This window comes from Vombatus ursinus, unplaced genomic scaffold, assembly GCF_900497805.2.
Source record: "Vombatus ursinus unplaced genomic scaffold, bare-nosed wombat genome assembly UNPS02014798.1, whole genome shotgun sequence".
Lineage (NCBI taxonomy): Eukaryota > Metazoa > Chordata > Mammalia > Diprotodontia > Vombatidae > Vombatus > Vombatus ursinus.
The window spans coordinates 58,634,346-58,660,849 of NW_020954576.1; the positions used below are offsets into that span (position 1 = coordinate 58,634,346).

At 38.4% G+C, this 26,504-nt stretch overlaps 2 protein-coding genes across 3 annotated transcripts in view; one reads left to right on the forward strand and one right to left on the reverse strand.

The window, feature by feature from the left end:
• The window catches only part of LOC114049788 (unhealthy ribosome biogenesis protein 2 homolog), a 46,279-nt gene extending 40,298 nt beyond the window's left edge, over window positions 1–5,981 (reverse strand). Inside the window, exons 1-3 of the mRNA XM_027871197.1 lie at window positions 5,845–5,981; window positions 4,800–4,942; window positions 1,681–1,857 (exon numbers count right to left, since the gene is read on the reverse strand). Coding sequence (XP_027726998.1) covers window positions 1,681–1,857; window positions 4,800–4,925 — 303 coding nt within the window. The 5' untranslated portion in view covers window positions 4,926–4,942; window positions 5,845–5,981. The remainder of the gene's footprint in view (window positions 1–1,680; window positions 1,858–4,799; window positions 4,943–5,844) is intronic.
• A 251-nt stretch (window positions 5,982–6,232) lies between these two features.
• The window catches only part of LOC114049488 (TAF5-like RNA polymerase II p300/CBP-associated factor-associated factor 65 kDa subunit 5L), a 31,967-nt gene continuing 11,695 nt past the window's right edge, over window positions 6,233–26,504 (forward strand). The window contains exons 1-3 of one of the 2 annotated variants that reach the window (XM_027870726.1): window positions 6,233–6,334; window positions 21,663–21,807; window positions 24,578–24,682. In XM_027870726.1, the coding sequence (XP_027726527.1) occupies window positions 21,666–21,807; window positions 24,578–24,682 (247 nt within the window). In that variant the 5' untranslated portion in view covers window positions 6,233–6,334; window positions 21,663–21,665. Of the gene's footprint in view, window positions 6,335–21,662; window positions 21,808–24,577; window positions 24,683–26,504 lie in introns of those variants that run through there. The other variant, XM_027870727.1, reaches the window with a different exon arrangement.

Below are 26,504 nucleotides of genomic sequence, written 5' to 3' on the forward strand. Positions count from 1 at the left end.
TATCATCACAATATCCAAAAATCACTCCAAGGATGCCCCATAAGGCAATTTGTGCTTCTGATGTTAGTAAAACTACATCTTATTTTGCATTTGTTTTGACCAGCATGCAAAAAGATCATGTTTGGTTCACAAAAGGGCCCTCAGCTTACACATCCCCCAATTTTGGAAAATGAATCCATCACATCTTCCCATATCCAGGTTTCAGCCAATTATTTACAAAAATCAATTAAAAATTACATAATGAAATATATTTCCATTCCAAATTGCACCTGGAAATACTGAATAACTTTTGACACTAGGTACATAGGTCCCTAAATTGGTGGGAATGGTGGAGTTAGCAGGAGACAGCAAGGTCCAATCATGACCACCACTATGCAGCTCAACATAGGACTTTAACTTCTAGGAAGCAGCTAGAGTCTGACAAAGAAGTAATTCCTACACTCTCTGCACTTCAGATTTCTAATCTTTAGCATACATTCCATCAACTTTGAACTCTGATGGGCAACTCATTCATTCATTCATCTCAGGCCCTGTGTCACCCCACTGTCTCTACATTAATAGACCAATCAGGCCTTTGCCAACTTCTCTTTTCCTTGAGTCTTAGGATTTGATATACTTTCCTTCCATCTTGAGCCTCTACTGTACCCTGCCCACCTATCTACAGATTTCCCTAATTATTGGCAAATAGTGGTCCAATCTCCGGCAGAGCCCAACAACAGAAAGGATTTGGTTCTTTATGAAACAAACTAGTGGTATACAGGAGTAGGTGGGGAATAGGATCTGACTGAATACATCTGAGACCTAAATGGATCTCTAATCATCTGAAAAGGTTTAGACCTATTCTCAGTGTGTCTGGCAATAGTGTATAGAGGTATCACGCTCATTATACAGGTAGAAAGAAGTGAAATATTCAAGCTTGAAGCTGAATGAGTCAAAAGGAGGGAAGCATGGTGGTGCAGACAAAGTACTGGATATGCAGTCAAGAGAGATGGGTTATAGTCCCAGCTTTCCATTAAGTAGTTGAGTTTCTTAACAACAAGTAGCATTTCCTTTAGTACTTTAAGGTTTGCAAAATGTTTCACAATTATCTCAGTTTATTCTCACAACAACCCTGGAAAGTGGGTGTTATTATTATCCCCATTTTACAGATGAGGAAACTGAAGCAGGCAGCAGTTATATGACTTGCCCAGAGTCACACAGCTAGTAAGTATCTGAGGCTGGATTTGAACTCAAGTTATCCTGACTCCACGCCTGGCATTCTGTGCACTAGTGGCAACCTCATTCCATCTCTACGAACTTCAGTTTCCTTCTCTGTAAAAGGAGGTGACTAGATGGCTAAACTTCCTTCAATTTTAACAGCCTATGAAGATCACAATCCAGTAGGTCTTGCTCTCAAACTTAATCTTTGATCTTCTATCTACTCTGTATCTTGTATGTATCTATTTCTTTTACAGCCCCATTAAAATGTAAACTCCTTGTGGGCAAGGGCTGTTTTCCCCTTTCTTTATAACCCCAGAGCTTAGCTTAGCACAGTGTCTGACATTTTAAATACTTAATAAAGGCTTCCTGATTGAGTTTCAAACAGAAACGTATTTCATACTACTTTGAGAAGTAAGATACTAACAACTGGGTGTGAGGGAAAACAGAAATCATTTGTGGGATACCATGAGTAAGCGTTACCTTGGCTAGTGAAAAATGAAGGTTTACTGTCTTTCCATTCTTGATGAGATTCTGTAATTTTCTGCTGTGCAGGATGTTATCCAAGTAGATCCAAAGTCTTTCAACAATGTCCTCCTTCAGTTCAAGTTTTTTCTTGTAATATGTAACCAAACTGTGTCTTGCCCAGTCAAGTAATACCTACATTTGAAGGGAGTTAATATTGTGAAAAGAATGTCATTTCATTAGAAAAAAATGACATGTAGTATTTATAACAAAAATTTAAGAAATGGGGGTTTTTTAAAACAGACTTTTGGGGCAGCTAGGCGGTGCAGCAGAAAGAGCACCGGCCTTGGAATCAGGAGGACCTGAGTTCAAATCTGACCTTAGAAACACAACACTCACTAGCTGTGTGATGCTGGGCAAGTCACTTAACCCCAATTGCCTCACAAAAAAACCCCCAAAATACTTCTATTTAAGCTCAAATATCTGTTATAGAAAATCCACCTTTCATAATTCAACTTTGACAATAAGAGCATTGAGAGATAATTACATGCTTTAATTTATTTTTCTAAAATAGTAAAAATCAAAAGAAAAAAATCCCTTTGAACTTTTTTCTCCTTCATTGAAAGCTGAGGGGAAAAAACACCGTTGAAGTCCTTACATTTTTCATCTTTTAAGTTATATTTCATTTCAAATGCACAACAGTAGTTGCAGGGAACTGTCATGTTGAAAAGCAGATTCAGACAAAACAAATTTCACCTACAAAATCAGATTTATTGATCGCTAACAGAAAGCTGTAGGAACATTACTAATGAGGTTATAAATGTTAGGAATAGGATGAATTGAGGTAAGTGCTGTGGAAGATCATTGCTGGAATAGGGTACAGTTCTCTGTGTGTCCTTTTATTTCAATGTTACTTGAGGGAAAGGAATAAGAGATTGTAATCATCATATGGTGGCTACTGAGGACATATATATATAATATTACTCAAGATCAGGGGATCTCTCCAGCAGCAAGGTGGTGCAGTGAGCACCTGCCCAGGAGTCAGAAGGACCTGAGTTCAAATCTGGTCTCAGACACTTAACACTAGCTGTGGGACCCTGGGCAAGTCACTTAACCCCGGTTGCCTCACCAAAAACAAACAAACAAAAAAAGAAAGAAAGAAAGAAAAAAAAAAGATCAAGGGATCTCAAAGGGTGTCCATCCATGACATCAAAACTATTTGGATAATAATACTAAGATGTTATTTGTCTATTATATGCCTTCTTTTCCAACTATATATCTGTGTGAGGTCAGGTTTTCTTCATATAAAGGAACACTGCAACAGATTGGATGCAGAAGCAGATATAGGAATCTTGCTGGCTTTTATTATGTCAGATATTACAGGGATTTGCAAAAATCAGTAAAACATTGCCTCTCTTCATATTATTTTTTTGTTTTAGAAAAGACTTCTTTTGTATAAAATGTTAATTATATTAACATGTAATGGGTTTATCATTGTCATTTTAAATGAATTCATAAAAATTTATCACTTTTAATTTCTAAAACAGTAAACACTGACAGATATAACACACAAGAGTTCTTTGGGGTCCTCAATAATTTTTAAGCCCTGAGACCAAAAAGATTGAGAACAGCTACTCCAGAATATAGATGCTCCAGAAACAGAATACTGGCAAATAGTAAATGCTCAATGAAAACTTGGAGGGAATCTAATCTGTGGCTAAATATATCAGTTTACTAGTGGTATTTAAAGAACACAAAGTCTTCAAATCCAATGGACCAAAGTCCTGCTTTATTCCATAGCCTTGGACCACACACTTAGCGCTAGCTCTTGACCTTTGTAATTACAAGGGGTACCAGGAGATCACAAGGGGGACCAGAAGAAACAGTATAGTTAGTTCATAGCAAAACCATCACCATTTCTATAAAATAAATCAATATGTGTCCAAATGATAGTGGATAAGGAGTATCATTTATATATTAATGCTATCATTTTTATTAGTAAGTAGAAGATATGGCCCCTGGCTTGAAGCAACTTAAAACTTCAAAAAACATAGCTGATCATCATAAATATTTTTGTCCTCTTGGTAAAACTATTTTTTGATCAACCTTTCCAAGTTGTTACACATGGTATAACTTCTTAACCTGAAGACCTTCAGTGTTTCCTACGAACCTAATGATAGACATAACTTCCTAAATGAGATATATAAAAACCAGAAAGAGAAATGCTCTTGTTCTATATCAATAATCAACTCAAATACAGAAGACTGGGAAAAAAATTAAAATTTTCTATCCTAATGCACAGTATTTATCTATATAGTATTTTAAGGTTTGCAAAGCACTTTGCATGTATTATCTCTTTTGATCTTAACAACAACCCCGGGAGGCAGGTGCTATCATTATCCCCATTTTACAGATGAGGAAACTTAGGCCCAGGGAAGTTAAGTCACTTTCCAAGATCATATAGCAATTAAGTGTCTGATGCCATTCCATCTTCTATAGCAACTCACAACTTCTCTGTGCCTCAGTTTCCACATCTTTACAACAGTCACAACAATAACTAGTAAGATTATTCAAAAGGTTGTTGTGAGCATAAAAGTGGGGATGAAATATATTTAAATATTTTGTAAACTTTTAAGTACTATACAAACAAGCTATTGTCATTACTATTACTAAGGATGTACAATGAAGAGCAGAAAAAGTTCCTGAACAGAAGTAACCTAGATTCTATTATCATATTCTCTATGTGACCTTAAGGAAATGCCTTCTATATCCAGTTTATCTACATCTTAATTAACATAAGTGTCAATAGGACAAAGTAGATAAGAAAACTGGTTGCTGAGTCAGGAAGATCTGGGTTCAAGTTCTCTCTCTAATGGATAATGTGACTCCTGGCAAGTCATTTAACTTTTCAGCGTTTCAGGCAATTCTAAAACTCTATATTGCAGACAAAGTTTTTGATCTGCAACAATTCAAAATTAAGGTATAACATACACGTTATATTATAATATCAAAACATAAGTACATAACATTACTCAAGAAAAGGGGCTCTCAAAGTATGTCTACTACACCAAAACTATTTTCATAATAATACTAATACTAAAAAAAAAATCTTGTGAAAGACCTAAGCTTAGACTTACTTGTTCTTTATTTGGAAGAAAACACTGATGGGAAATCCATGCAAAGTGAGCCAATTTCAGTTTGTCTTCCCAGGCAGTTTTGCTACTTTTCAATTTAAGGGATATACCAGAATAAATAGCAGCCATTATGACAAGTACTCTCTCTGTAATAAGAAATGTTAGGGGAAAAAATATTAAGAGCAAACCTCACAAGCATTAAAAAGACAATAAGAGATAATGTTATCAATTGTGTTTACATGAAATAGCCTATCTAGGTTAATGTCTAGAAAAAGTAGATTAAAATCATCAACAAACATAAATATAAAAATATTGTAATTCTGTTAACAAAGCTCCGTGAACTACAGGAAAATCCTGACAAAAATTCACTACACTACACTATATGTACAAACATAAACATTCTGCTTCGGTGAGCTTCAAGATTTACTCTCATTTGCCAACTTCTCTTCTTCTCTAGCCTCAGGATTGGACCTATTTTCGTTCGAAATAAATGTTGAATGAACTGACATAAAGTCCCCCATAAACCAAAACACTCAATTTTGTTTTCACATTTCTTTTTTAGATTAGAAGAAAATTAAGTGATGAATTTCTGTACACATCTTCTATGAAAACAGTACATTCGTCACATTCCTGAAAGGAAAGATTCATTGGAAAAAGCAATTGTTTCTTTTGTTCACACCTGTTATTCAAAGCACCCTAAATCGACTTTTTGCAAATTTACAAAACAAAAATTTCCAGTATTATTCAGTTAGGCTGACTGGTTGCTTAAGTCATTGTCCCCAGCGACATCCCCAGTGACTGTAACGGAGATTACAGAGCGGGGATAAAGGGACAGTCGGTAGAAATTAAGATGCAACAAAGTACGCCCGCGGACCGAAAGGCACAGAGACTAAGGTACCAAGGGCACAGTTGGGATTCAACTAATGCTTTATTGATATAACTAATTCGAGTCCCGCAAAGCGAGGAGGGGGCGGGGTCAGGAAGGAGAGTTCCTAGGAAGGACAGCGACCACCTCCAGACTCCTCACCCTAACGGGGTCTACACTTACCCAGACGGGGTGTCCCCGCGGAAGAGGAACGAAGAAGGAAGATGGGCTGACTGCCAGTCCCACCGAGCGGTCAGTTTCAGCACGCTTCCACGGCGGCAGAAGCGCAGATTCCCACGTTGCTAACCACGTGGGTAGGTTCCCAGGACCTCCGCCTACGTTCCTTCCGCCTAGGCGCCGCCGGCCGGCTGAGGAGGGGTGGGGAGTCACGCACGCCAGGCATTTCCAGCCAATCGCCGAGGCCGCTCGCCTATTGGTGGAGGGGATTGCGCGTTAGAGGGTCTGAGCGGCCCAGCCCCGCCGGCCCGCTCCGTGTCAGTCAGTCATGGAGCGGTCGCCTCGAGCCGCAGTGGCGGCTGCGGGGACCGGGAGCCGCGGGCCGGGCTGAATCGGCAGTCCGAGTGGGAACGTGTCGCAGAGGCGAGGGAGGCAGAGGCGGCGGGTTCCGGGTGGCTGCGGCGGCAGGAGGAGCCGGAGCCGCCTGGGATGTTCAGTGAGTGTGGGACGGGCGGGCGGGCGGGCGGGAAGGAGGGGGGTCGCGAGCCTGAGCGCGCGCAGGCCGAGAGCGGGGCAGCGCCGCCGCCGCCGCCCGCCTCTCTCTGGAGCCGGCGCGCGGGGGTGAGGCCTAGCGCGGGGCACGCGCTGCGGCTGCTGCTCCCGGCCGCGTGGGGGGTGGGGGAGGCGGCGGCGGCCCCCGGAGCTCGCCCAGCGCCGGGCAGCTGCTTGGGGCACCGCGCGCCGCCGGCGCCCGGCCTGGTTCGGGAGGAAAGAAGGCGGACGGCGCTCTGGCTGCCCCTGCCCTGTCTCATCTGCCTGCCGCGGCCGCCTCCATCTCCTTCCCCGGCGGACACCGACACATCCTCCACGCCGGAGGAGCGGGAGGGACCGCGGAGGGGGGATCCAGAGCCGGCCGGGAAGGAGGGGTATTCGCTTTAAGTCGTGATGGGGACGGAGTTGGGTAAAGGACAGCTCCCAAGAGACGAACGTGGTGGAGCCCGGAATAAACTTTAAGAAAACACTTCCCCCCGGTTCCATTTAACCACATTCAAGGTCAAACTCAACAGCTCTTCAGCGTGGGTACATCAGCAAACCTTTCTAAGCAGCCAGTGACACAAGGCGTCCAGAGGTGTATCAACTAGATTCCTAGACATTTGGCTCCTTCTGGCAAAATGAGTTTCTATGTTATGGAGCAGATTCTACTGCTAAAAACTTGTAGGTTCTAGGGGGACGTGCCTCCCCCTCAATATTCTATTAAAAGCATTTTTTTTACGTAAAACAAATCTATGAAGAGAGTGGATTTCGAAAATTGCTATCATTTTAAAGTTAGCGGAAGTCAGTGCAGTAAAGCTTTGTGCAGTTTGCTTCCTTTAACTGGTTGTAGCGTTGCTTTTATAATCTAGATCTCCTAATTTGTATTTTGTACCTATGACCCAAAGAGAACTCTTCTCTACTCATCATCTTACGTTAAGTTACTTAGACGTCTAAGTTATAGTCTCTGACCTCATCATGATAATCCTAGTTGGGACTTTTAGTTGGGATACAGTGTTAATAGTGTAATTTCCCCTAAGCTGGATACTTTACAGAGCTAGATGATACCAGTCTAAGGGGTGACTGGGTGGGGTCAGGGAGCTAATTAATGCAGACTCTAGAGTGAACCCAGCTTCTAAGGAAAATAAAACTGGGGAGCCAAGTTGACTGAATTAGTCAGATCACATGCAGCTTAAACTGTTCTGTGGTGGTCAATTTTTTTCTTCCTAGGTTGGAACCTTTTTTGATTTTGTTTTCAGTTGTGATGGCACAGTAAAATGTAAGCTCCTTGAGGACAGATTACCTGCTTTTTCGATTTGTAACTCCAGTGCTTCACATATAGTAAGCACTTAATCTATGGTTTTTTATTCATTCCTTCTATTTTGTATTTGTATCCCCAGCACTTAGCTCAGTGCCTAGCTAAGATAGAGACTTAATAAATGCTGGTTGATTGATGAATTAGTATAATAACTTTTGGTTTTCAATTTAGCTTCCTTTATTAATCGTTAGCACTTTTTAAGATCTTCTTTTAGATTGCTGGTAAGAACATGAGTTTATTTTCTCCTCTTGAAGAATCAGCTCACAAGTAAATGTGTGACTTTTAATCATTGTTTTGCCTTTTTTATTTTTTTTTGTAAAGTAGTCTTTGCATTGCTTCCCTGGGGTTTCTTGACATTGCTTGTTCTTCCTTCTCCTTCCTCCTGGAGTACTCCTCAAACTTTGCTGGCTCTTCATCCAGGTCACACTTAACTTCGAGTGTGCCGCCAAGCCTGTCCTGGGCCCTTTTCTTGCTCTATACTGTCTGTTATCTCCTCTGCTCCCATGGGTTCAATTATCCCTATGGAGATTATTTCAGATCTGTATTTCCTACTATAGTTTCTTATCTGAGCTCTGGTCCTATATGTTCAATCTGGATGTATCATTGGCATCTAAAACTCAACATGTCCAAAATAGAACTTATTATCTTTTCCCCAAAACTCTCCCCTCTCATTCTACTAGATTCTCAACTTCAGGGTTCACTTCTACTCCTCACTCTCACTCTACATAAACAATCAATTGCTAAATCTTGTCATTTCTAACTTAGTAATATCATTCCTGTGTGATCTCTAGTCTACACTGGACTATTGCAGTAACCTTCTGGTTGATCTGCTTTATGTCTCTTCCCACTCTGGTTCATCCACCGTGCATCTGCCAAAGGGATTTTCACATAGGTCTGACCATGTCACTCCTTAAGCATTGATGGCCCCTTTCTACTTCCAGGATCAAATATTAATTAAGTCTTTGGTTTGGCACTAAGATCTTCATAAACTGGCCCCTTCCTACTATTTATTTCAATCTTACTCCTCTCTATTCACTCTATGGTCCAGTGACACCACTTCCTTGCTGTTTTTTGCACATGATGACTTTCCCCGGCTGTCCCCATTCCTAGAATGTTTTCCCTCTTCACCTCCACCTCTTGACATCTCTGACTTCTTTCAAAATTCAGTTCAAATGCTACCCTCTTCAGGAGGCCTTACCAGTCCCCGCTATCATTGAAGCCATCTCCTCTAAAATTACCTCTTTTCTACTCTGTACATATTGTATGTGTACCTATTCATTAACAGATTGTCTCCCCCATTAGTGTATATGTTTCTTAAGGGCAAGGACTGTGTTTATACTTTTGCTTCGGTTTTATCTCAGTACTTAGCCAAATGTCTGGCATATAATAAATGATTAATAATCAGATATCAGGTATTGATTGATTGATAGTGCCTCACATATGGTGGCTCAAAAGTTTGCTTTTATGATGCTTTTCTTCCCCCATTGATTTTTGTAGATAACATTGCCACTGCTTAAGACCTTACAGTCAACTTTGATTCTATTTCCCTTTCCACCCGTCTATTTGGCAAGTCCTTTCGGGGTTGGCAGTCTCTCTCTAATATGTCCCCTACTTTCCACTCTCACTGCAACAGCTCTGGTTCTCACCTAAATTATTGCCTACCAATCTCTTTGCCCTCATTCAATCTGCCTTTCATTCCACTAACACAGTAATCCTCCTGTGAGAGCACGGAACATTGAAGCTTAAAAGAACCTTAGAGATCATGTAGTCTAACAAATGTGGAAAACTTAACCCTAATCACATCACTGCTCTGGGCCCAGCTCTTTCCTGGCACTCCATTGCCTACTCCCAATAAAATATAAACTCCTTGTCCTGGTTTTCAGGGTTCTCCACAATCTACCCTCTATAGCCTTAGTTCATACTATTTCCCTTCACATACTTTATTTATGTCCTGACTAAATTAAAATTACTCTTTCTCCGGTTATTTTGCCATTTCATTCAACCAGCATTTATTAGGCTATTGCTATGTAGCAGGAACTGCAAGGCACTGGAGACAGACAGAAAAGAAAAAAAAGAAACAGTCCCTTCTTCAAGGAGCTAACATTATATCAATCAGTAAACATTCATAAAGCACCTACTATGTGCCGGGCATTGTGCTAAGCAGGGATACAAAAGGAGGTAAAAGATAATGTCTGCCCTCAAGAAACTTACAGGACACAACCTGCAAACAAATAGATACAAATCAAGCTATATATATAGGATAAAAAAGGCACTAGAATTAAGAGGAGTTAGGGAAGGCTTCCTGTAGCAGGTGGGATTGGAGTTGGGATTAAATGAAGGCAAGATGTCAATAGTTGGAGGAGAGGAGAGAGAATATTCCAAACATGGAAGACAAATGCTTAGAGATGGATTGACTTGTTCATGGAACAACCAACCAGGAGGCCAATGTCACTGTATCACATAGTATGTGTGAGGAAGTAAGGTAGAAAAAGATTGGAAAGGTAGGAGGTGAGCCTTTTTTATTTGATCCTGGAGGCAATAGGGAGCCACTGGAGTATGAGTGTGAGATGATTAGACCTGTATTTTAGGAAAATCACTTTAGTGGTGGAATAGAGGATGGATTGGAGTAGAGACTTCAAACAGGCAAACCCACCAGCAGGCTATTGCAATAGTCCAGGAGTGAGGTGATAAGGTCCAACACTAGAGATGTGTTCAGGAGATGTTGCATAGGTGAAGAATGGGTATGCAGATAAGTAAATATAAATTATATACAAATTCATTTTATTGAGATTTCCCCCAGTAACCAAGGAAGTGAGGATAGAATAGCAATTGAGCTGAACCTTGAGAAAACCTAGTGTGAAAAGGAACGTTCTAGGGTTCTATGGTCAGGGAAAATCTGTACAAATCTTTTCCCAGCTCTATTACCTTTGTTTATGTTATCCATAGTACTTGGATACTCTATTTAAACCTTCTTCGCCTTTCCTGAAGCTCTAAATCAGGTGCCATATCTTGAACAAAGCCTTCTGTAATCCACGATACTCCTCACCTCCAGCTGAAAGTCATTCTTCTTTCTCATGTCTTTTGTGTGTATGTTATTGAGTTCTTTCAGTCATGTCTGACTCTTGGTGACCCCATTTGGGGTTTTCATGGCAAAGATACTGGAGTGGTTTGCCATTTCCTTCTCCAGCTCATTTTACAGATGAGGAAACTGAGGCAAACAGGGTTAAGTGCCTTACCCAGAGTCACGCAGCTAGTGTCTGAAGTCAGATTTGAACTCAGGAAGAGTCTTCTGACACCAGGCTCTATACTCTATTTATTGTGCCCCCTAGCGCCCTATATATTTCCATGACTATTTTGCAAGTATTAAAGAGCTGAAACTTTGTTGTAACAATAGACACTTCCCAACAAACCTTACAAAGTAAATTATCCAGAACATTTAAGTAAAACCTGCTAATAATTGCTCATTTGTAACTAATAGCACATGTCACTTTCTACTTTTGTAGTTTATTGTTAACATAATGGAAGAATGTGTCTCTTTTGAGCCTCCTTAAGTTTCTTATGTCATTTTGTCTCCATTTGCCCTCTACACTTCATTTCTTCCTTATATACTTCCCTTTTCTTCCCTCCCTCCCCCCAATAAATTATAAATTCCTTGGGAGTGAGATTATCATCTCTATCTGTATATCCCCCGTATCTGGCACGAAGCCTTGCACACATTAGACTTTTAATGGATTTTTTAAAAACTGGATGATATATCAGCATCTCTCGGAGCCATCTGTGCTAAAAGCCCTTTAGGTAGAGTTTGTTTTAAACTAGAATAAACTGTGAACCTTATTATTTGTCTCCTCATTTTATTGATGAGAAAACATGAGGTCAGGGACTTACTTAAGGTCACATAACTAGTTAACAACAAGATTGGGACTCAAGACTAACTCTCATTTCAATAATACTCTTTCAGCCAAACTTCTTTGGTATAATAATGGGTACTCTAAAAACAGGTAGCATATGGCTCCAAAAGATGGTTACTAAGGGATGCCATATATAATGCCTTAGGAAGCAAGGTGATGTTAATTTGTCAGCATAATCTCTGTTCCTATGCAGAAAAAGACATTTAATAATAGAATCAAAGAGTATGAGGAAACCAAGAAGTTGTTTTTGTATATATTCAGATAGAAGATTTATCTTATTCTATACTGAAAGCAGTTTAATATTAAGATGAATAGATAAAATACTGAACCCAAATTAAGTTGAATTTTTAGCTTAACTATTTGACTTAAGTTGCCTCCTCTCTCCTCCAGCCCCTATCAGTTGACTAGAAAATAAACCAATATACAATTCTCAGACCCTTGGTCCCATAGTAAAACTTGTCTCAATTTAAAAAAAAAACCTTCTTAGTTATTTTTTCTGGTGGTATTAGTGGATTGGTACTGCCCCATGCACACTTTTATCCTGTGTCCTTTCTAATCAACTGTATGGATGCTCATTCTAAAGGTGCAGAGAGAGCAGGGAAGTATTGGTTGAATTCTATGTAACTCCTGTCTGTTTCCTCCCATAATTTAACCACAGGGGATTCGTCCAGTATGTAAAAGATCTTTATTTTCCTTTGACATCATGTAGATACCACTGGAAAGCTCTCCAACAATTATCCTTCACCTTCACCATATGAGCAGCCCATTTTAAAAATATGTATTACTCTGATGGCATCCTTTTCTCCAGTTCTTTGCCATTCCTTATTTGTTGTGTTACAACTTGCTTACACTCATCTTGAGCCCATCTTTAACTTTCTGTATGATAATCAATGTGAATTTTTCAGAGACTGAAATGTTATATGACTTGCAGGCATGTAATAACAGTAGAATATTGGTGTATTTTAAAAAAATAGACCTTCTACCCTCACTTCTTTGTAAAGGTAGTTGTGGAATACTGCAGATAATATCGGACTTTTTTGATGTTTTGATTTGTTTTGCTGAACTTTTTTCCTACTTTTTATTATAAAAGATGGCTCTTTGGTAGATATAAGGGAAAGAATTGGAATAAAAGCAAAAGATATCAGTAAAAATTATTTTAAAACAACAAAAAGAGAGGCCTTCATCTCAGGGAGAAATTTGGAGTCATTAATGGAGTTCTTCAATTTTCTCTAGGCAGTCTAACCTGTATTCTTAATTCTAAATACAACTCATTTTCCATTTACAGTGTTTGTCCAAGATAAATAGATAAGCTCTATAGGTTGTCCATCCAACTGCATGGCATAGTCTATACGATAGTCATTTTTTATCCTCTTGGTTTTTCCTGAGTGGCTTGTTAGGACAAACTCTTCTCAGTGGTTATGGATCTTGTCCAGGAGACTGTGCAGTGTTTTGGGGCTTGCTCTAACTAGCACAATATCATCTGTAGACAAGTATCTGGAGGACTTCATCTGTAGAGAATCCCTTTTCAACTTTGACTCTTCACTGGAACTCCCACATGACACTGGTAAATACCTTTGGCAAACATGCTTCCATTTTTATGCCTTACTTGATAATCAGATCATCAGACAATCTTATTTCTGTTATATCTTCCATTGAGTCTTGTAATTTTGAAATACCTGCCAGGAACCTTTTGGAAGAAAACCTTCAAGGCTTCATCTTTACTGAAGCAAAAGTTTTTTAGTCAACAAACAATGGAATCTTGTCTTCTGTAGAGCTTTTGGTCAGTTGTATAATAGTAGAGACGTGGTTTACTGTGGACTTTCACTTGCAAAAAGTCTGCTTGTTCCTATTAATGCCCTCTTCTAGGATGTGTTTGCGTCAGGGTCTGACTGTGGGTGCTTTCCTTGTTTTTCCACATCAGTGACTCAGCTGAGCTCCTCCTTTACCCCACAAGGGGAGGCAGGCACTGATTCTCCCCATTCACTCAAAGGAAAGAGAGAGCAACAGAAGTCAGAAGAAGATATGGACAGCTCAGTATTGTGGCAGAAAGAACTAGAGGGAGGAAAACTTCCATTTCTGAGGAAAAGGGGACTGGGAATGCAGCTGGGTTTATTCTGGTCAGGCATCCAGCCCCCTTCTCATGCCCCTGCAAACCTCCTCCCTCCACTCAGGTTAAAGGAGAGTAGGGATCTGTGCAAGCGGTAAAAGGGGGAAGACCTAAGAGTAAAGAAGAAAATCAGAGATTGGTGCCTGGAAACACAAAAAGAAGGCAAAAATACCAAAGGGTCACAGTAGAGAAAGCTGAAGTAAATTGATCATAAGCTGATAAGCCAATGGAAAGGCGCATAAGGACAGAATGAGAATGAATAAAAATGTGAAAAAGAGACCAAAACACTTTAAACAAGTATACTATGAAAGGAAGGGAACCGTAATTCCCCAGTCAAAATGAGAATCCTGTAGTTTTTCCAGAGATCATGGAACAACAGGAAGAAGTTCCAGAATAGGTCACAAGAGAAAGCGAATTTCTTTTAAAACAAGATATTAGGAAGGAAATTTGATTGGAAATCATAGCTCTGAATGCAGAATTTTTAAAACAAACAGCAGGACAGAAAAAAATGAAAACATGATGAGTTGAAATTCAGGGAAAGAAAATAAAATTTGGCCCACAAAAATACTACAAAAATTTGGCAGAAGAAAAGCAAAGGGCAACATTTAAAAAACAAAACAAAACACCATGAATTCCATATAAGCGAAAGCAACTCACCTTGAAGACTTGATGTGCAGAATTAACCTAAGGGTCATAGCTCTTCTCTAGAAGAACATAAAAGAACCTATATATACTGTAGAAAATAACACAAGGTTGTTCAGAACTTTTAAATAGAAGCTGCAAAATAATGATCTTTTGGGTCCACAGATCCAACAGAAGAAAAATTCCATGCTGAAACACTAAAAAATGTAGTGGTTAAGTTTGACAATCCCAGTAACATAAGAGGATTTAAGCAACCGGGAGAACTTTAAATGTGAAAGAACCTAAATTTGATTAACGCAATATCACTCCATAGTCATGAGAAATCAGAGGAAGAATGGAATAAGATAGCCTAAAAATGAAAAGAGTGCATGCTGCAATCCATAATATATCCTGAAAAACTGATCCCTAATCATCTATGTAAAATGGACCATTAACTTAAAAAAGCCTTTTGAAATATTCCTGTAAAAATAAACCCAGAAGTAAACAGAATGTTCCAATTGCACACATATTCCAAAGAGAAGTAAGAGAAAGGTAAATTAGAGGAGTGAAAAAATAAAGACACTGTTCATCAACAAACAAAAAGGACCTACAGGACTAAGGAATCAGGAGTTCGGAAGTAAAAAAGTGCGACTCCATAGACTAAATCCTACAAATTTTATGCCTTATGGAGGAGGCAAAAGTATAAATTACATGTTTTAGGAAGGTGGAATGGGAGTTGCAGTCCTCCTCCCTCCAAGTCCATAGTGAAGAAATTAATATTTCTTTAATCTTTCAACTGGTGTAGGAAGGTACAGAACAATTAAATAAAAGCAATAAAGAGGATGAGTTGGACTAGGGGAAAGAAAGATAAGTATGCCCCTAAACTGTATCATTGGGAAAGAAACCAAAAGCTTATAATGAGTTTCATCTGAGGGAAAATAGGCATGCTAAGAGAGATGTATGAGTCTCCAAGAGCAACCAGTACAGTAGGGAGTATATAGAACCAGAGAGAAGATAATCAGACCTTAGGAGTAGAGTGCACGTTTCAAGGGTAAGCGTCAAAACCAGGCCTTATAATTTAGGATACAGAATGATTCTTACCATGCCACATTGTTTCTTTCATGAACTAATGTTTCTAAGAGTGAGACAGCAAAAAATAGAGAGGATATGAGGTAAGCTCTACAAATGGAATAGAGGGAGGTTAAACTTGATACTTCAGAAACTCTACCTACATGAGAAACACAATAAAAAAAAAAGAATAAGTAAAGGTATGTAGCACATGCAACAGAATAGAATTCAGGGTAGATTAGAAGGGAAAAGAAATAAGGAAGGTAAAGCAAAGGAAAACTTCTTAGAAAAGGATATAGCAAAAGAATGGTAGTTAAAATAAGAGGAGAAAAAGGAAAGGCTTTGAAACTCATATTTAAATGGGTCAAAAAGAAAATTTTAAAAGGGGAAGAAATAAATAAAAGAGAAAAATAACAATTTAAGTAAATTCAAGGAACTTAGGATGGGGCAGAACTTTGTAAGAATTTATGGAAATAGAATAGCATCAAAGAAGTATGAGCAAAAATTAATCCCAGAGAAAAATTATTAACTTAAAAGAAGAGCATGCTTTTAAAAAATAAAAAGAAAATGAAGTAAAATACAAAGTTAATAACCTTAAGTATTTTATTGGGTTAAGCAAGCCAATAAAATAAGCTTTGTGGAATTAACAAGAAACTCTCCCCCCGCCACAAATTGCTACATACAAGAAAAAATGCAGAAAGAAATGAAAATAAGAGGCTTTAACAGAATTTACTATGCATTAGGTAACTAAAAAAACTTAAATTAACTTATGCAGAGTGATGTAAAGAGAATCAGGAAAACAATATATGCAATGTATAGCAATATAAATGGAAAGAAGAAAAAAGAAAATGTATTAAAATCTAAAATATGGCTAAACTTGGCCTAGGGAAAAAAAAACAAACATGTACCACCACCACTATTCCCCCTTCTTTGCAAGAGAGGGGAACTTTGGATGTGGAATACCATATATACCATCATGCATTGCCAATTTGTTACTGAACTGATTTTTTTCTTCTCTTTAATTTAAAGCTTTGTTACAAAGGATGTCTCAATGGAGATGAATGTATTTGGGAATAAATGTCATATCAAAAGATAAAATTTTAAAAAGAAAAATGAGCATTTTTGTTGTTGGGACTAAGTATTTTCATGAAACAAAGTCTCTTTCAAGATACATACACATTCATCTGTGGATCTTACTTTTCTCTGGGATTAAGCCTTGAGGGGAAAATTTGTTTTGCTAGACATTGAAACTAAGAGTGTGCATGTGTGTGTATACACTCGCATGTGTCTGCAGGTGTCTGCATCCACGTGTGTTTAATTCAGTTGAAATAGGTGTGCATGGAAACAACTACAAGTAAATGGATTGTCTCTTGTTTGTGGTATTTTATTTGTCAGGTTAGTTAGAGCAACAGACTAATTGCTAGAATTTTCTAATTAAGTGCTACAGTTGGTTTACTGCCTGATCTTGAAAAAAAAAGGTCATAATTTACAGGAATTGATTTTACAGAGAATACTATTTATAATTAATTTAGGGAGAAAATCTTATCCTCTACAAATTAGCTTCCAATGGATGCAAATAGTTTTTGTTCTTGCCATTATTATTTGCACATGCCCAGTCTCTCCTGCCTACCCTGCATTTCTCTTCTGCCTCTTCTTTCACACAGGTGTCTAGTCAACTACCATTTATTAAGCACCTGCTATAGCTAGGCAGGGCAGCTAGATGAAACAGTGGACAGAGCGCTGGACCTGGAGTCAGGAAAACCTGCTTACAAATCTGGCTTCGGACACTTACTAGCTGTGTGGCTCTGGACAAGTCACTTAACCCTATTTGTCTCAGTTCTTCATCTGTAAAATGAGCTAGAGAAGGAAAAGTCAAACCACTCCAGTATCTTTGCCAGGAAAACCCCAAATGGGGTCACAACTGAACAACAACATAACTAGGAACTTTCTAAACACTAGAGATATAAAAAGGGACCAATAAAATAAAATAAAGTGCTATACTCAAGGAGTTCGCCATCTAATGGAAGAGACAATTTTCAAACAACTAAGATATATACAGGATAAATTGGGGGTAGACTCAAAGGAAGAACCCTCAGATTAAGGAGGACTGAGAAAGGTTTTTTGTGGAAGGTAGGACTTTAACTGAGACTTGAAGAAAGCCAAAAGGCAGGGTTGAGGAGGGAGAGCATCCCAGGTATGGGAGATAGCCAGTGAAAATGCTCATTTGAGAGGGGAAGTATCTTGTACAAGAAACAGTAAGGAGACCAAGGTTACTGGATTAGAGAATGTATGGAGAGGAATAAAGTGTAAGAAGACTGGAAAGTTAGGAACAAGCCAGGTTATAAAGGGCTTTAAAAGCCAAACAGAGGATTTTATATTTGATCTGGGAGGTAACATGGAACCACTGAAGTTTGTTGAATGGGTGGGAAGGTGATATAGTCAATCCTATGCTTTAGGGAGATTAATTGGACAGCTGAGTGGAAGATAGATTAGAATATGCAAAAATGAGGCAGGGATAGCAACCAGCAGGCTATTACAGCAGTCCAGGCACAAAGTGATGAGGCCTGCACCAGAGTGATTAAAGTATCAGGGGAGAGAAGAGGGCATATACAAGAGATGCTTTAGAGGTAGAAATTGACAAGACCTGAGAATTTATTGAGGAGAGCGGGGGAACTGGGGAGGTGGTGAGAGAAAATGAGATACTGAAGACACCTAGGTTGACAGCCCAAGTGACTGGGAAGATAATAGTACCATCAACAGTAATAGGGAATTTAGGAAGAGGGGAGGGTTTAGGTAGAAAGACAATGAGTTGAGTTCAATATATCTATAGGACGTAGAGTTTCAGAAATTTAATAGGCCGTTGGAGATGCAAGGCTGAAGGTCCAAGACAGAGGTTATGGGGAAGGACAAGAAGGTGATGAAAGTCATCTGCGTAGAGATGATAGTTGAAACCATGGAAGCTAATGAGATCATCAGATGAAATACAGTATAGAAAGAAAAAGGAGAGGGCCTAGTACAGAGCCTTGGAGGATACCCACAATTATTGGACACAATCTGGATGAAGGTTCAGCAAAGGATTCAGAGAAGAAACAATCAAGATAGGACGAGAACCAGAAGAAAGCAGCAGTGTTACAAAAACCTAGAGAGAAGAGAGTATGCAGGAAATGAGGGTGATTGACAGTGTCAAAGCTGCAGAGAGGTCAAAAAGGATGAGGATTGAAATCATTAATGCCTTTGGAGTGAAGTGTTTTAGTGGAATGATGCAGTTGGAAATCAGACTGCAAAGAGATAAAAGAGTGAGAAGAAAGTGGAGACTTCAGTTGTAGATGGCCTTCTGAAGGAGTTTAGCCACAAAGAGGAGAAATATAGAATTATAATTATTAGGGATGGGTAGATCAAGAGAGGAATTTTTGAGGAGGAGGAATGAGAATTGGGCATGTTTGTAAGTAACAAGGAAACAGCCAGTAGGGAGGAAATGATTGATTAGTGAGGTAGTAGGGATGATAGAGAGGACCATCTGCTGGAGAAGATTGTGGGCGTATACAGTGTCTCCTTGTATACTTACACTCATGTTTAAGAAAAAAAAAAGAATTGCATAAGTACATGGTGGGGAGGCAAAACTAGACAACAGTTCATGTGAAAAAAGATCTAGGAGTTTTAATGAACTACAAGCGCTATAAGATAAGACTAAACCACAAAAGCTAAGGTGATTTTTACTTTTATTAATATAAACATAATGAGATTATGGGGCCATTGTACTCTTGGTATAGTCAGTTTACATTTGGAATATTATATTCAGTTCTTGGTACCACATTTTATTTTTGTTTATTTTATTTTTTATTTTTTTTTTTTTTGGTGAGGCAATTGGGGTTAAGTGACTTGCCCAGGGTCATACAGCTAGTAAGTGTTATGTGTCTGAGGCCGGATTTGAACTCAGGTACTCCTGACTTCAGGGCTGGTGCTCTATCCACTGTGCCACCTAGCTGCCCCGTGGTACCACACTTTAGAAAGAATGTTGTTTAGCTGGACCAGTTTCAGAAGAAAATGAGGGAGTGAAGAAGTATTTATTAAATGTTTGCTATATTCCAGGCACTGTGCACTTTACAAATATCTCATTTAATACTCACAACAACCCTGAAAGGTAGGTGTTTTTATGATCTCCATTTTACAATTGAGAAAATTGAGGCAGTTAGAGATTAAGTGACTTGACCAGAGTCATACAGCTAGTATGTGTCTGAGGCTGTAAGCAGGTCTTCCTGACTCTGCGCCCAGTACTCTATCAACTGTGCTACCAACTGTCTCTAAGGTGACTAGATGGGTGACGAGACTTGAAGCCATGCCATGAAACCACTGAAAGGAACTATAGTCAGTCTGGAGAAAAGAAGATTTAGTGTATCACGATAGCTATCTTCATATATTCGCAGGTCTGTTAGTTAGGAGAAGTATTAGATCTGTTTGCTTGACTCCAAAGGGCAGAACTTTGAACAATGGGTAGAAGTTGTAGAGTAGTAGATTTTAGCTTGACATATTTTAGCTCCTTATGTGGTTTAAAGGAAAAAAAAAACTACATTTAAAGCTGTAAATCTTAGTTTCCCATCATTGGAGGTTTTCAAGTAGATACTAAACATTGGGCATAGGGATGGTGAGGAGTGCTGCAGATAGAAATCCTGTTCCATATAGGAGTTAGACAAAATGACTTCTGAGGTCCCTCCCTACTAAGATCCTCATCATATCTGTGTCTAGCACCACCACCACCACCACACCCCCATCCACTACTCCTTGAGTACACTAATGTTTGTCATTCTAAATCCAGCATGAGGTTGGACCTTAATTAGCAAGAGAAACTGGAAAAGTTTGTAAGCAAAGCTGAGGTAGTGCGTGAGAGGGATTATTATACATGCTTGAAAGTATTGGTTACGAGAAGGGCTTAAGATGTGTACCTTTCAGAAGAACTTGAGAAGTGTTGGTAGCAGACGGGGAGATTTGGAATTATGCCTAACTAGGAAGTTGCAGGGCTGTACTTCTTTTCAAAAATGTAGCAAGGCTTAGTTCCTGCAATGGAAAAAGCACTGTCCCTGGAGTCAAAGGGACCAAGCTTTAAATCCCAGCTCTGGGGCTTACTACTATGTGGCATTGGACAAGTCACTCAGGGGTTGGGCTGAAGCGCCTTCTAGCTCTAGATACATGATTTTGTGAATCAGTCATCATAATTCTCCACAAATTAATTCTAAGAGCAAGGATTTTCAAACAATAGCAGAAAGATCTTCTGGTTCATCTGGAAGAAGTCCGTTGTTATTTATCACTGCTACTGAGGACTACTTCCTTTTCCTCTAGCCCTCCCTTGCCAGGATTTCCAGAATGAGAAGGAGAGGAGGGAGTATGGCAGCTCTTTTCTGTTCTACTCAGAGTCTTGACTCTTAGCCTCTACCTTCCCCCTCTGCAAAACTTAGGGGATTTGAAGAGTAGCTCCTCACAAAAAGATTGCGTCCCTTCTCGTTTGTTTTTTTTTAAATAGTGATTAGCATGTACACTTAGGAAAATGACATGTATTCTAAATTCAACTATCATTAACTATAATCCTGCTCTGGGCCCTTTCTTCACTTCTAACTAGATGATGTGTGCTAGATATTCTTATCATTGTCCAATAATTAGATGTGAAAAACATTTTTACTTTTTTGAAGATGGAAAATTAACTCTACCTTTTTTTTTTTTAAAGAGACTGCTTTTTCTAAGCCTAAATCCAATACATACCAGTACTTTGCTACTATGTTAATGTTTTTACATAAATAGTACTTAATAATAAGAGAAGAAAAAGGATATTCAAGCAGTGTTTTCAGAGTAATATAATGTTGGCAGTCTTTTCCTTTTGATTTGAAATACATTTGATAGTCTGCCAAATTACTTTTTCTCTTACTTAGAGTCTAAGGAACCAGTTTTTATTTTTTCTAGATTTTTTTCCCCCCATAACCTCCTGTCTACTTTTAGGTTTTTGGAGGGATTTTGTGTGTATGTGATTTGAGTGCTAATTAGAATCTGTTCCAATCAGGAGAAATAAAAGGACTTAAAATTCAAACCACTCATATTTATTCCTTGTAAACAGTTCTAATGAAAACTTTGATGAGCAAGACTGACATTTTTGCCTAAATGGAATTTGATGGTTATCTTGCTGTGCTATCCATGGTCTTCATAATTGATATTAAAAAACAACAAAAAAAGTTAAAATGGAGATTTGTGCTGTATATGGTTTATTACCTTTCTTCTCCTTTTGGAGGTCATGAAACGAGTACGCACAGAACAGATTCAGATGGCAGTGTCCTGCTACCTCAAACGACGCCAATATGTAGATTCAGAAGGCCCCTTAAAACAAGGATTGCGGCTGTCTCAGACTCCTGAAGAGATGGCAGCTAATCTCACAGGTAATAAATAGTCTAATGGTCCAGTCTGGCTACTTTTCCCATCTTTGTCCTCTTTAATGCCATTTCTACTACTCCTAAAAGCACGTGGGGAACTGTGATGTTTCAGTACAAATTAGATTGTTCCCCTGCCCTTAGTGATGAAAACAGTTTGTTAAAGTAATTTTCATGGATCTTTTCCATTTTCCTTCTGTTGGTCATTGTTCCATTTCTGCACTTAAATGCTGTTGGGATAACTTTGCTTAATTGGATCTCTTGCCTAGCTTTCTTTAAATTGATCATATCTTACACTACTTCTCTCCATCTTATGAAATAACCTATTAGACTGAGCTCCTTAAGAGCTCCTCAGTACTTAACACAGTGCCTCAAACATAGTAGGCACTTAATACTTGTTGGCTTAATTGTCCATCGGTCTCTTCAGCACATAATAGGAGCTTATTAAATGCTTGTTGACTTAATAGTCTTGTCATCTGTTCCAAAGTGTTTTTGACCACCATTTCCTGCCACTTAGCAAATAAGCTAAATATTTGCTAGTTAAGGCACTTTCTGAGCTTATTTGGTCTTCTTGTTTTGACAATAACTTTACATTGGTTATACTTTTGTATAGTTATTATGATTAGTGTGAATTTCATTCAGTTATCTACTTCTCATTTTTTGTTGTCAGCCTATTTGTTTAAATAGTTCAGGACTGAGTTATTTCAATTGTATACCATGTCTGTCATTAGTCTCACAAAGTACTCCTCTGGTATTTCATTGTGGCTTGGAGGTGACCCTGGATTCTTAAAGTATATGTCAGTGAAACATAAGCTTTACCAGGTTCTAGCCTCTTCTGTAAAGGCATCAGATTTGGCTCAACAGTCTGAGCTTTCTGAGGACCAGCTAAGTGTGAAGAGACTCTTCACCAGAAGGCAGGCCACTTGGTAATATACCATAACAACCCATGAAAAAAGAATACAAAATGGCCTTTATTCTTGTACTGCCTCTTTTGCTTTTGCAGAAGGAAAAAAAATCTGGCAAAGGTTGCTGAGAATCGTGCAAATTTTAGAGACCATGTATAAATTTACTTCATTGTTGCTCAATCATTCAACCATGTCCAGCTCTTCGTGACCCTTTTTTGGGTTTTCTTAGCAAAGACACTAGAGTGGTTTGCAATTTCTTTCTCCAGTGGATTAAGGCAAATAGAAGTTAAGTGACTTGCCCAGGGTTACACAGATAGTGATGTCAGAGGCAGGATTTGAACTTAGGTCTTCCCAACTCTCTATCCACTGAGCCATCTAGCTGCCTAAAAAATCTACTTTGACTAGTATGCTAAATGTGAGATTCTTGAACCATGATCAAATGGACATATTATTGAAGGAGCTGAATTATGTCAGTCTTGACATTATTTCTATAAATGAAACTAGAAGAAAGAAACACTGCAGCTAAATGGAAGAAATATCTCCAAGATACTGCTCAAAGAGGCCAAAGAAAGGAGTTGATGGAATTTTATCATACTTTAAAAGGAAAAGAAACAATATTTCATGAGCTATTTAGTCATCTTATTGTTGTAGTACTGATAAGTATTTGCAAAAAGACCATTATTAAAATAATTGCAGTTTATGTACCAACAGTGGTTGCTGAGGATGAAAAGGTAGAACAGTTCTAAAAGGAATACAACCTTTCTTCCTCCCCTTCTCTCAGATTAAATCCACATACATTCTCATATTCTGGTGACTTCTGTGCAAAGGTGGAAAAGGGTAAGGATGATGAGAGGTGCATGGTTTAGGAGGAATAAGTGAGAGAAAGACTTGCAGACAAGACAAAATCTTACACCTTTATATCATGAACACTTTTTTGAGAAAAAATAATTTAACAGACAGGAGAAGACTTGTTAATGATATGACAGTTTTCCCAGAATCAGCTGTCTGTGTAGAAGACAGAATAATCATTTTATACACGTGTAAAGCAAGGGATGCCTACTGATGTAAATTCACCAGTGACTTAGAAGTAGATTCCTACTTTTTAGTACTTCCTACAGACTCAGATGCTTGTTTACTAAATTATATCAGCACCAAAACTTAGATTCTGGGACTTAATTCCTTATGTGTATCCTCATGTTAGACATTTTCATATTTAGAAGAATAATCATATTCCAAAGGAAATTTGGTTTTAGCTAAGTAACTCCTTTTGCCCTTTGAAATTTGGAAATATTTAAACTAAAGTTAATAATATATTGGTATTCAGGTGACAATCTATAGTTTTATTGTACCTTTTAGAAAGGGATAGATTCACTTCAGATGAACAAGTAGAGTAGGAAAACATTGCTCTTATTGACATAGTTTTGTTTTTGTTTAAAGTATTGTCTTAAAATACAGCACGACTGAAAACGTTCTCAAGGCAGGTGGAACATCAGGCACATAACTGTAAATATCTTCAAATATTTGAAATGCTAATAGCAGATGAATTAATAAACTAGACATGTTACTATTCTTGGAAGAGAGTCATTATCTTTTTAAAACATTATTTTATTTTATTTACCTTGATTGTTTTGTTTTATTGTAGAGTAATAGAGAAACTCTTAGGAACAAATCTGTAATAGAAAGATCGTGAAATGGTACGTGGTTTCACAGGTTCCTGCAGGTATTAGAAAAACGTATTATAAACGTATAATATGTTGACCTTTTTGATGTTTCCAGTTTGGTCTTGTGGTTAATTTTAACACTGCCCAGTGCTTAGATGGTTAGTAATTGTAATTCTTTGATTATTTTTGATGGATGTTTGTCTTCTTCCCTAGTCCAGTCAGAGTCTGGTTGTGCCAACATAGTGTCTGCAGCCCCCTGCCAGGCTGAGCCTCAGCAATATGAAGTACAGTTTGGAAGATTACGGAATTTTCTCACTGGTGAGTACTTGTCTGGAATCACTTCTTTTTATGCAAATTTGAACCATGTTTTTGATACTTCAAAATAAATCCACCGATTTGACAAAAAGACATGGGAAAATAAAGAACAAAGGACTGGGAAGTCTAGCAGCCTGTACTTTAGTCCTGGCTTTACCACTCTCTAGCTTTGTGGCCTTGTATTAGTCGTCTGACTTCCCTAAACCCTTTGTTTTCCCAGGTATAAAATGAGGATAGAGGGCAAGGTGATGGTGATTAGACGAAGATCCTGCCAAACTCTATGATTCTCAACTTAAATTTAATTGAAAAGAAATTATATGGGAAATCTTGGGATCCTACTTATCAAAGTAGTCAAAGAAGTGTAAAGCGAGGTTCCTATCAGCGAAGAGGTTATATTATAGTTGGTTGGAGATTACATATTCCCTAAGATACTTGGGAGACAAGATGGGAATATTTCATGTTTTGGCCTCATGGTGTTAATTAGTTTCTTATTTGAATAATATCTGACTAAAATGTGTGTGGGTATATTTAAATTGCAAGTGAATGTGAGGGACCACAAGTTATATAACCACGTTACCATAATTTTAATTTTTAATTCATATGTGACCTCATAATAGAAAAGGTAGTTGGTAACTTAAAGACAGTGTAGTACAATGGAAAGATGCTGGATTTGGAGCCAAGGGATCTGCATTCAGATCCCAGTTCTGCCACCTGTATGACCTGGGGCAAGTCACTCAACTCTCTAGGAGTCAGTTTTCTCATCTGTAAAATGGTCTAGACCAGCCATTTAAGGTCCCTTCCAGTTTTAAATCAGTGATCCTTTGGATAGGAATAAATGATTTAAAAAAAAAAACCAACATAGAAAGTGAATGTCATAAGAAAAAATATCAAGAGATTCAGAGTGAGTTACATACTGTAAATGTGGCATGTTACTGAAAAGCAGGATACTGGGATTCATTAGTAGAAGTGTGACAGGTCCAAGTTATGAGCTAATTCTTCATTATGCTTACTGTTGTCCAGATCATTTACAGAATACCATCCTTATTCAAACAGTATCATAATGTTAGCATTGGAAGGTACTTTAATAATGACCATCTAACCCCTTTGTCTTACTGATGAAGGAACTGAGCCTCAGAAAGGTCAAGGGACTTGGCCCAAGGTCACACCCAAACCGTTTCTTGAACCCAGCTGCCCCTAAATCCTAGTCCTGTGCACCCATACCCCAAAGACTCAGGGGACATAGTAATATTAGAGAAGTTTTGCAAAGAATTTTGTTTGCCACAGAAAGTTTTGAAAAACAGCGCTTTTTATATTTTGTGGGAAGAAAAATATACTATTAAAATATTTAACTATATAAATGGTAGGTGCTTAGGAATGATGATAAACTGCTTTCTACCTCAGCTGAGAACAGAAAAGGATGAAATTGGTTTTTATTTAAGAATTTGCCTAGCTGCTTGCTTTGGTTTATAAAGATGATTGTGCTGCCTCTTTCCTTAAAAGAGAGAAATATTTATCTCTCCCACATAATATAGATGTAGTTGTAGTCTTCCCTAATATGGGGGTAGGTGTAAAGGATAAGGGACAAAAGAATGCTTCTTCCCAACCCAGATTAGATGATCTCCCACCACTCTGCCCTCAGCTATACCGAGGTTGCAGTGTTCATGCAGAAACTGAAAAACAGAAGGAGGTGGCCAGGGATGGTAAGGAACAGGATCTAAGGAGAAGGATGTCAGTTATTTAAATGTGTAGGTCTTAAGAAATAAGGACTTTTTAAAAGTAATCCTATCACAGACAAACTAGAACTTTTTAAGTACCTTTCATCATG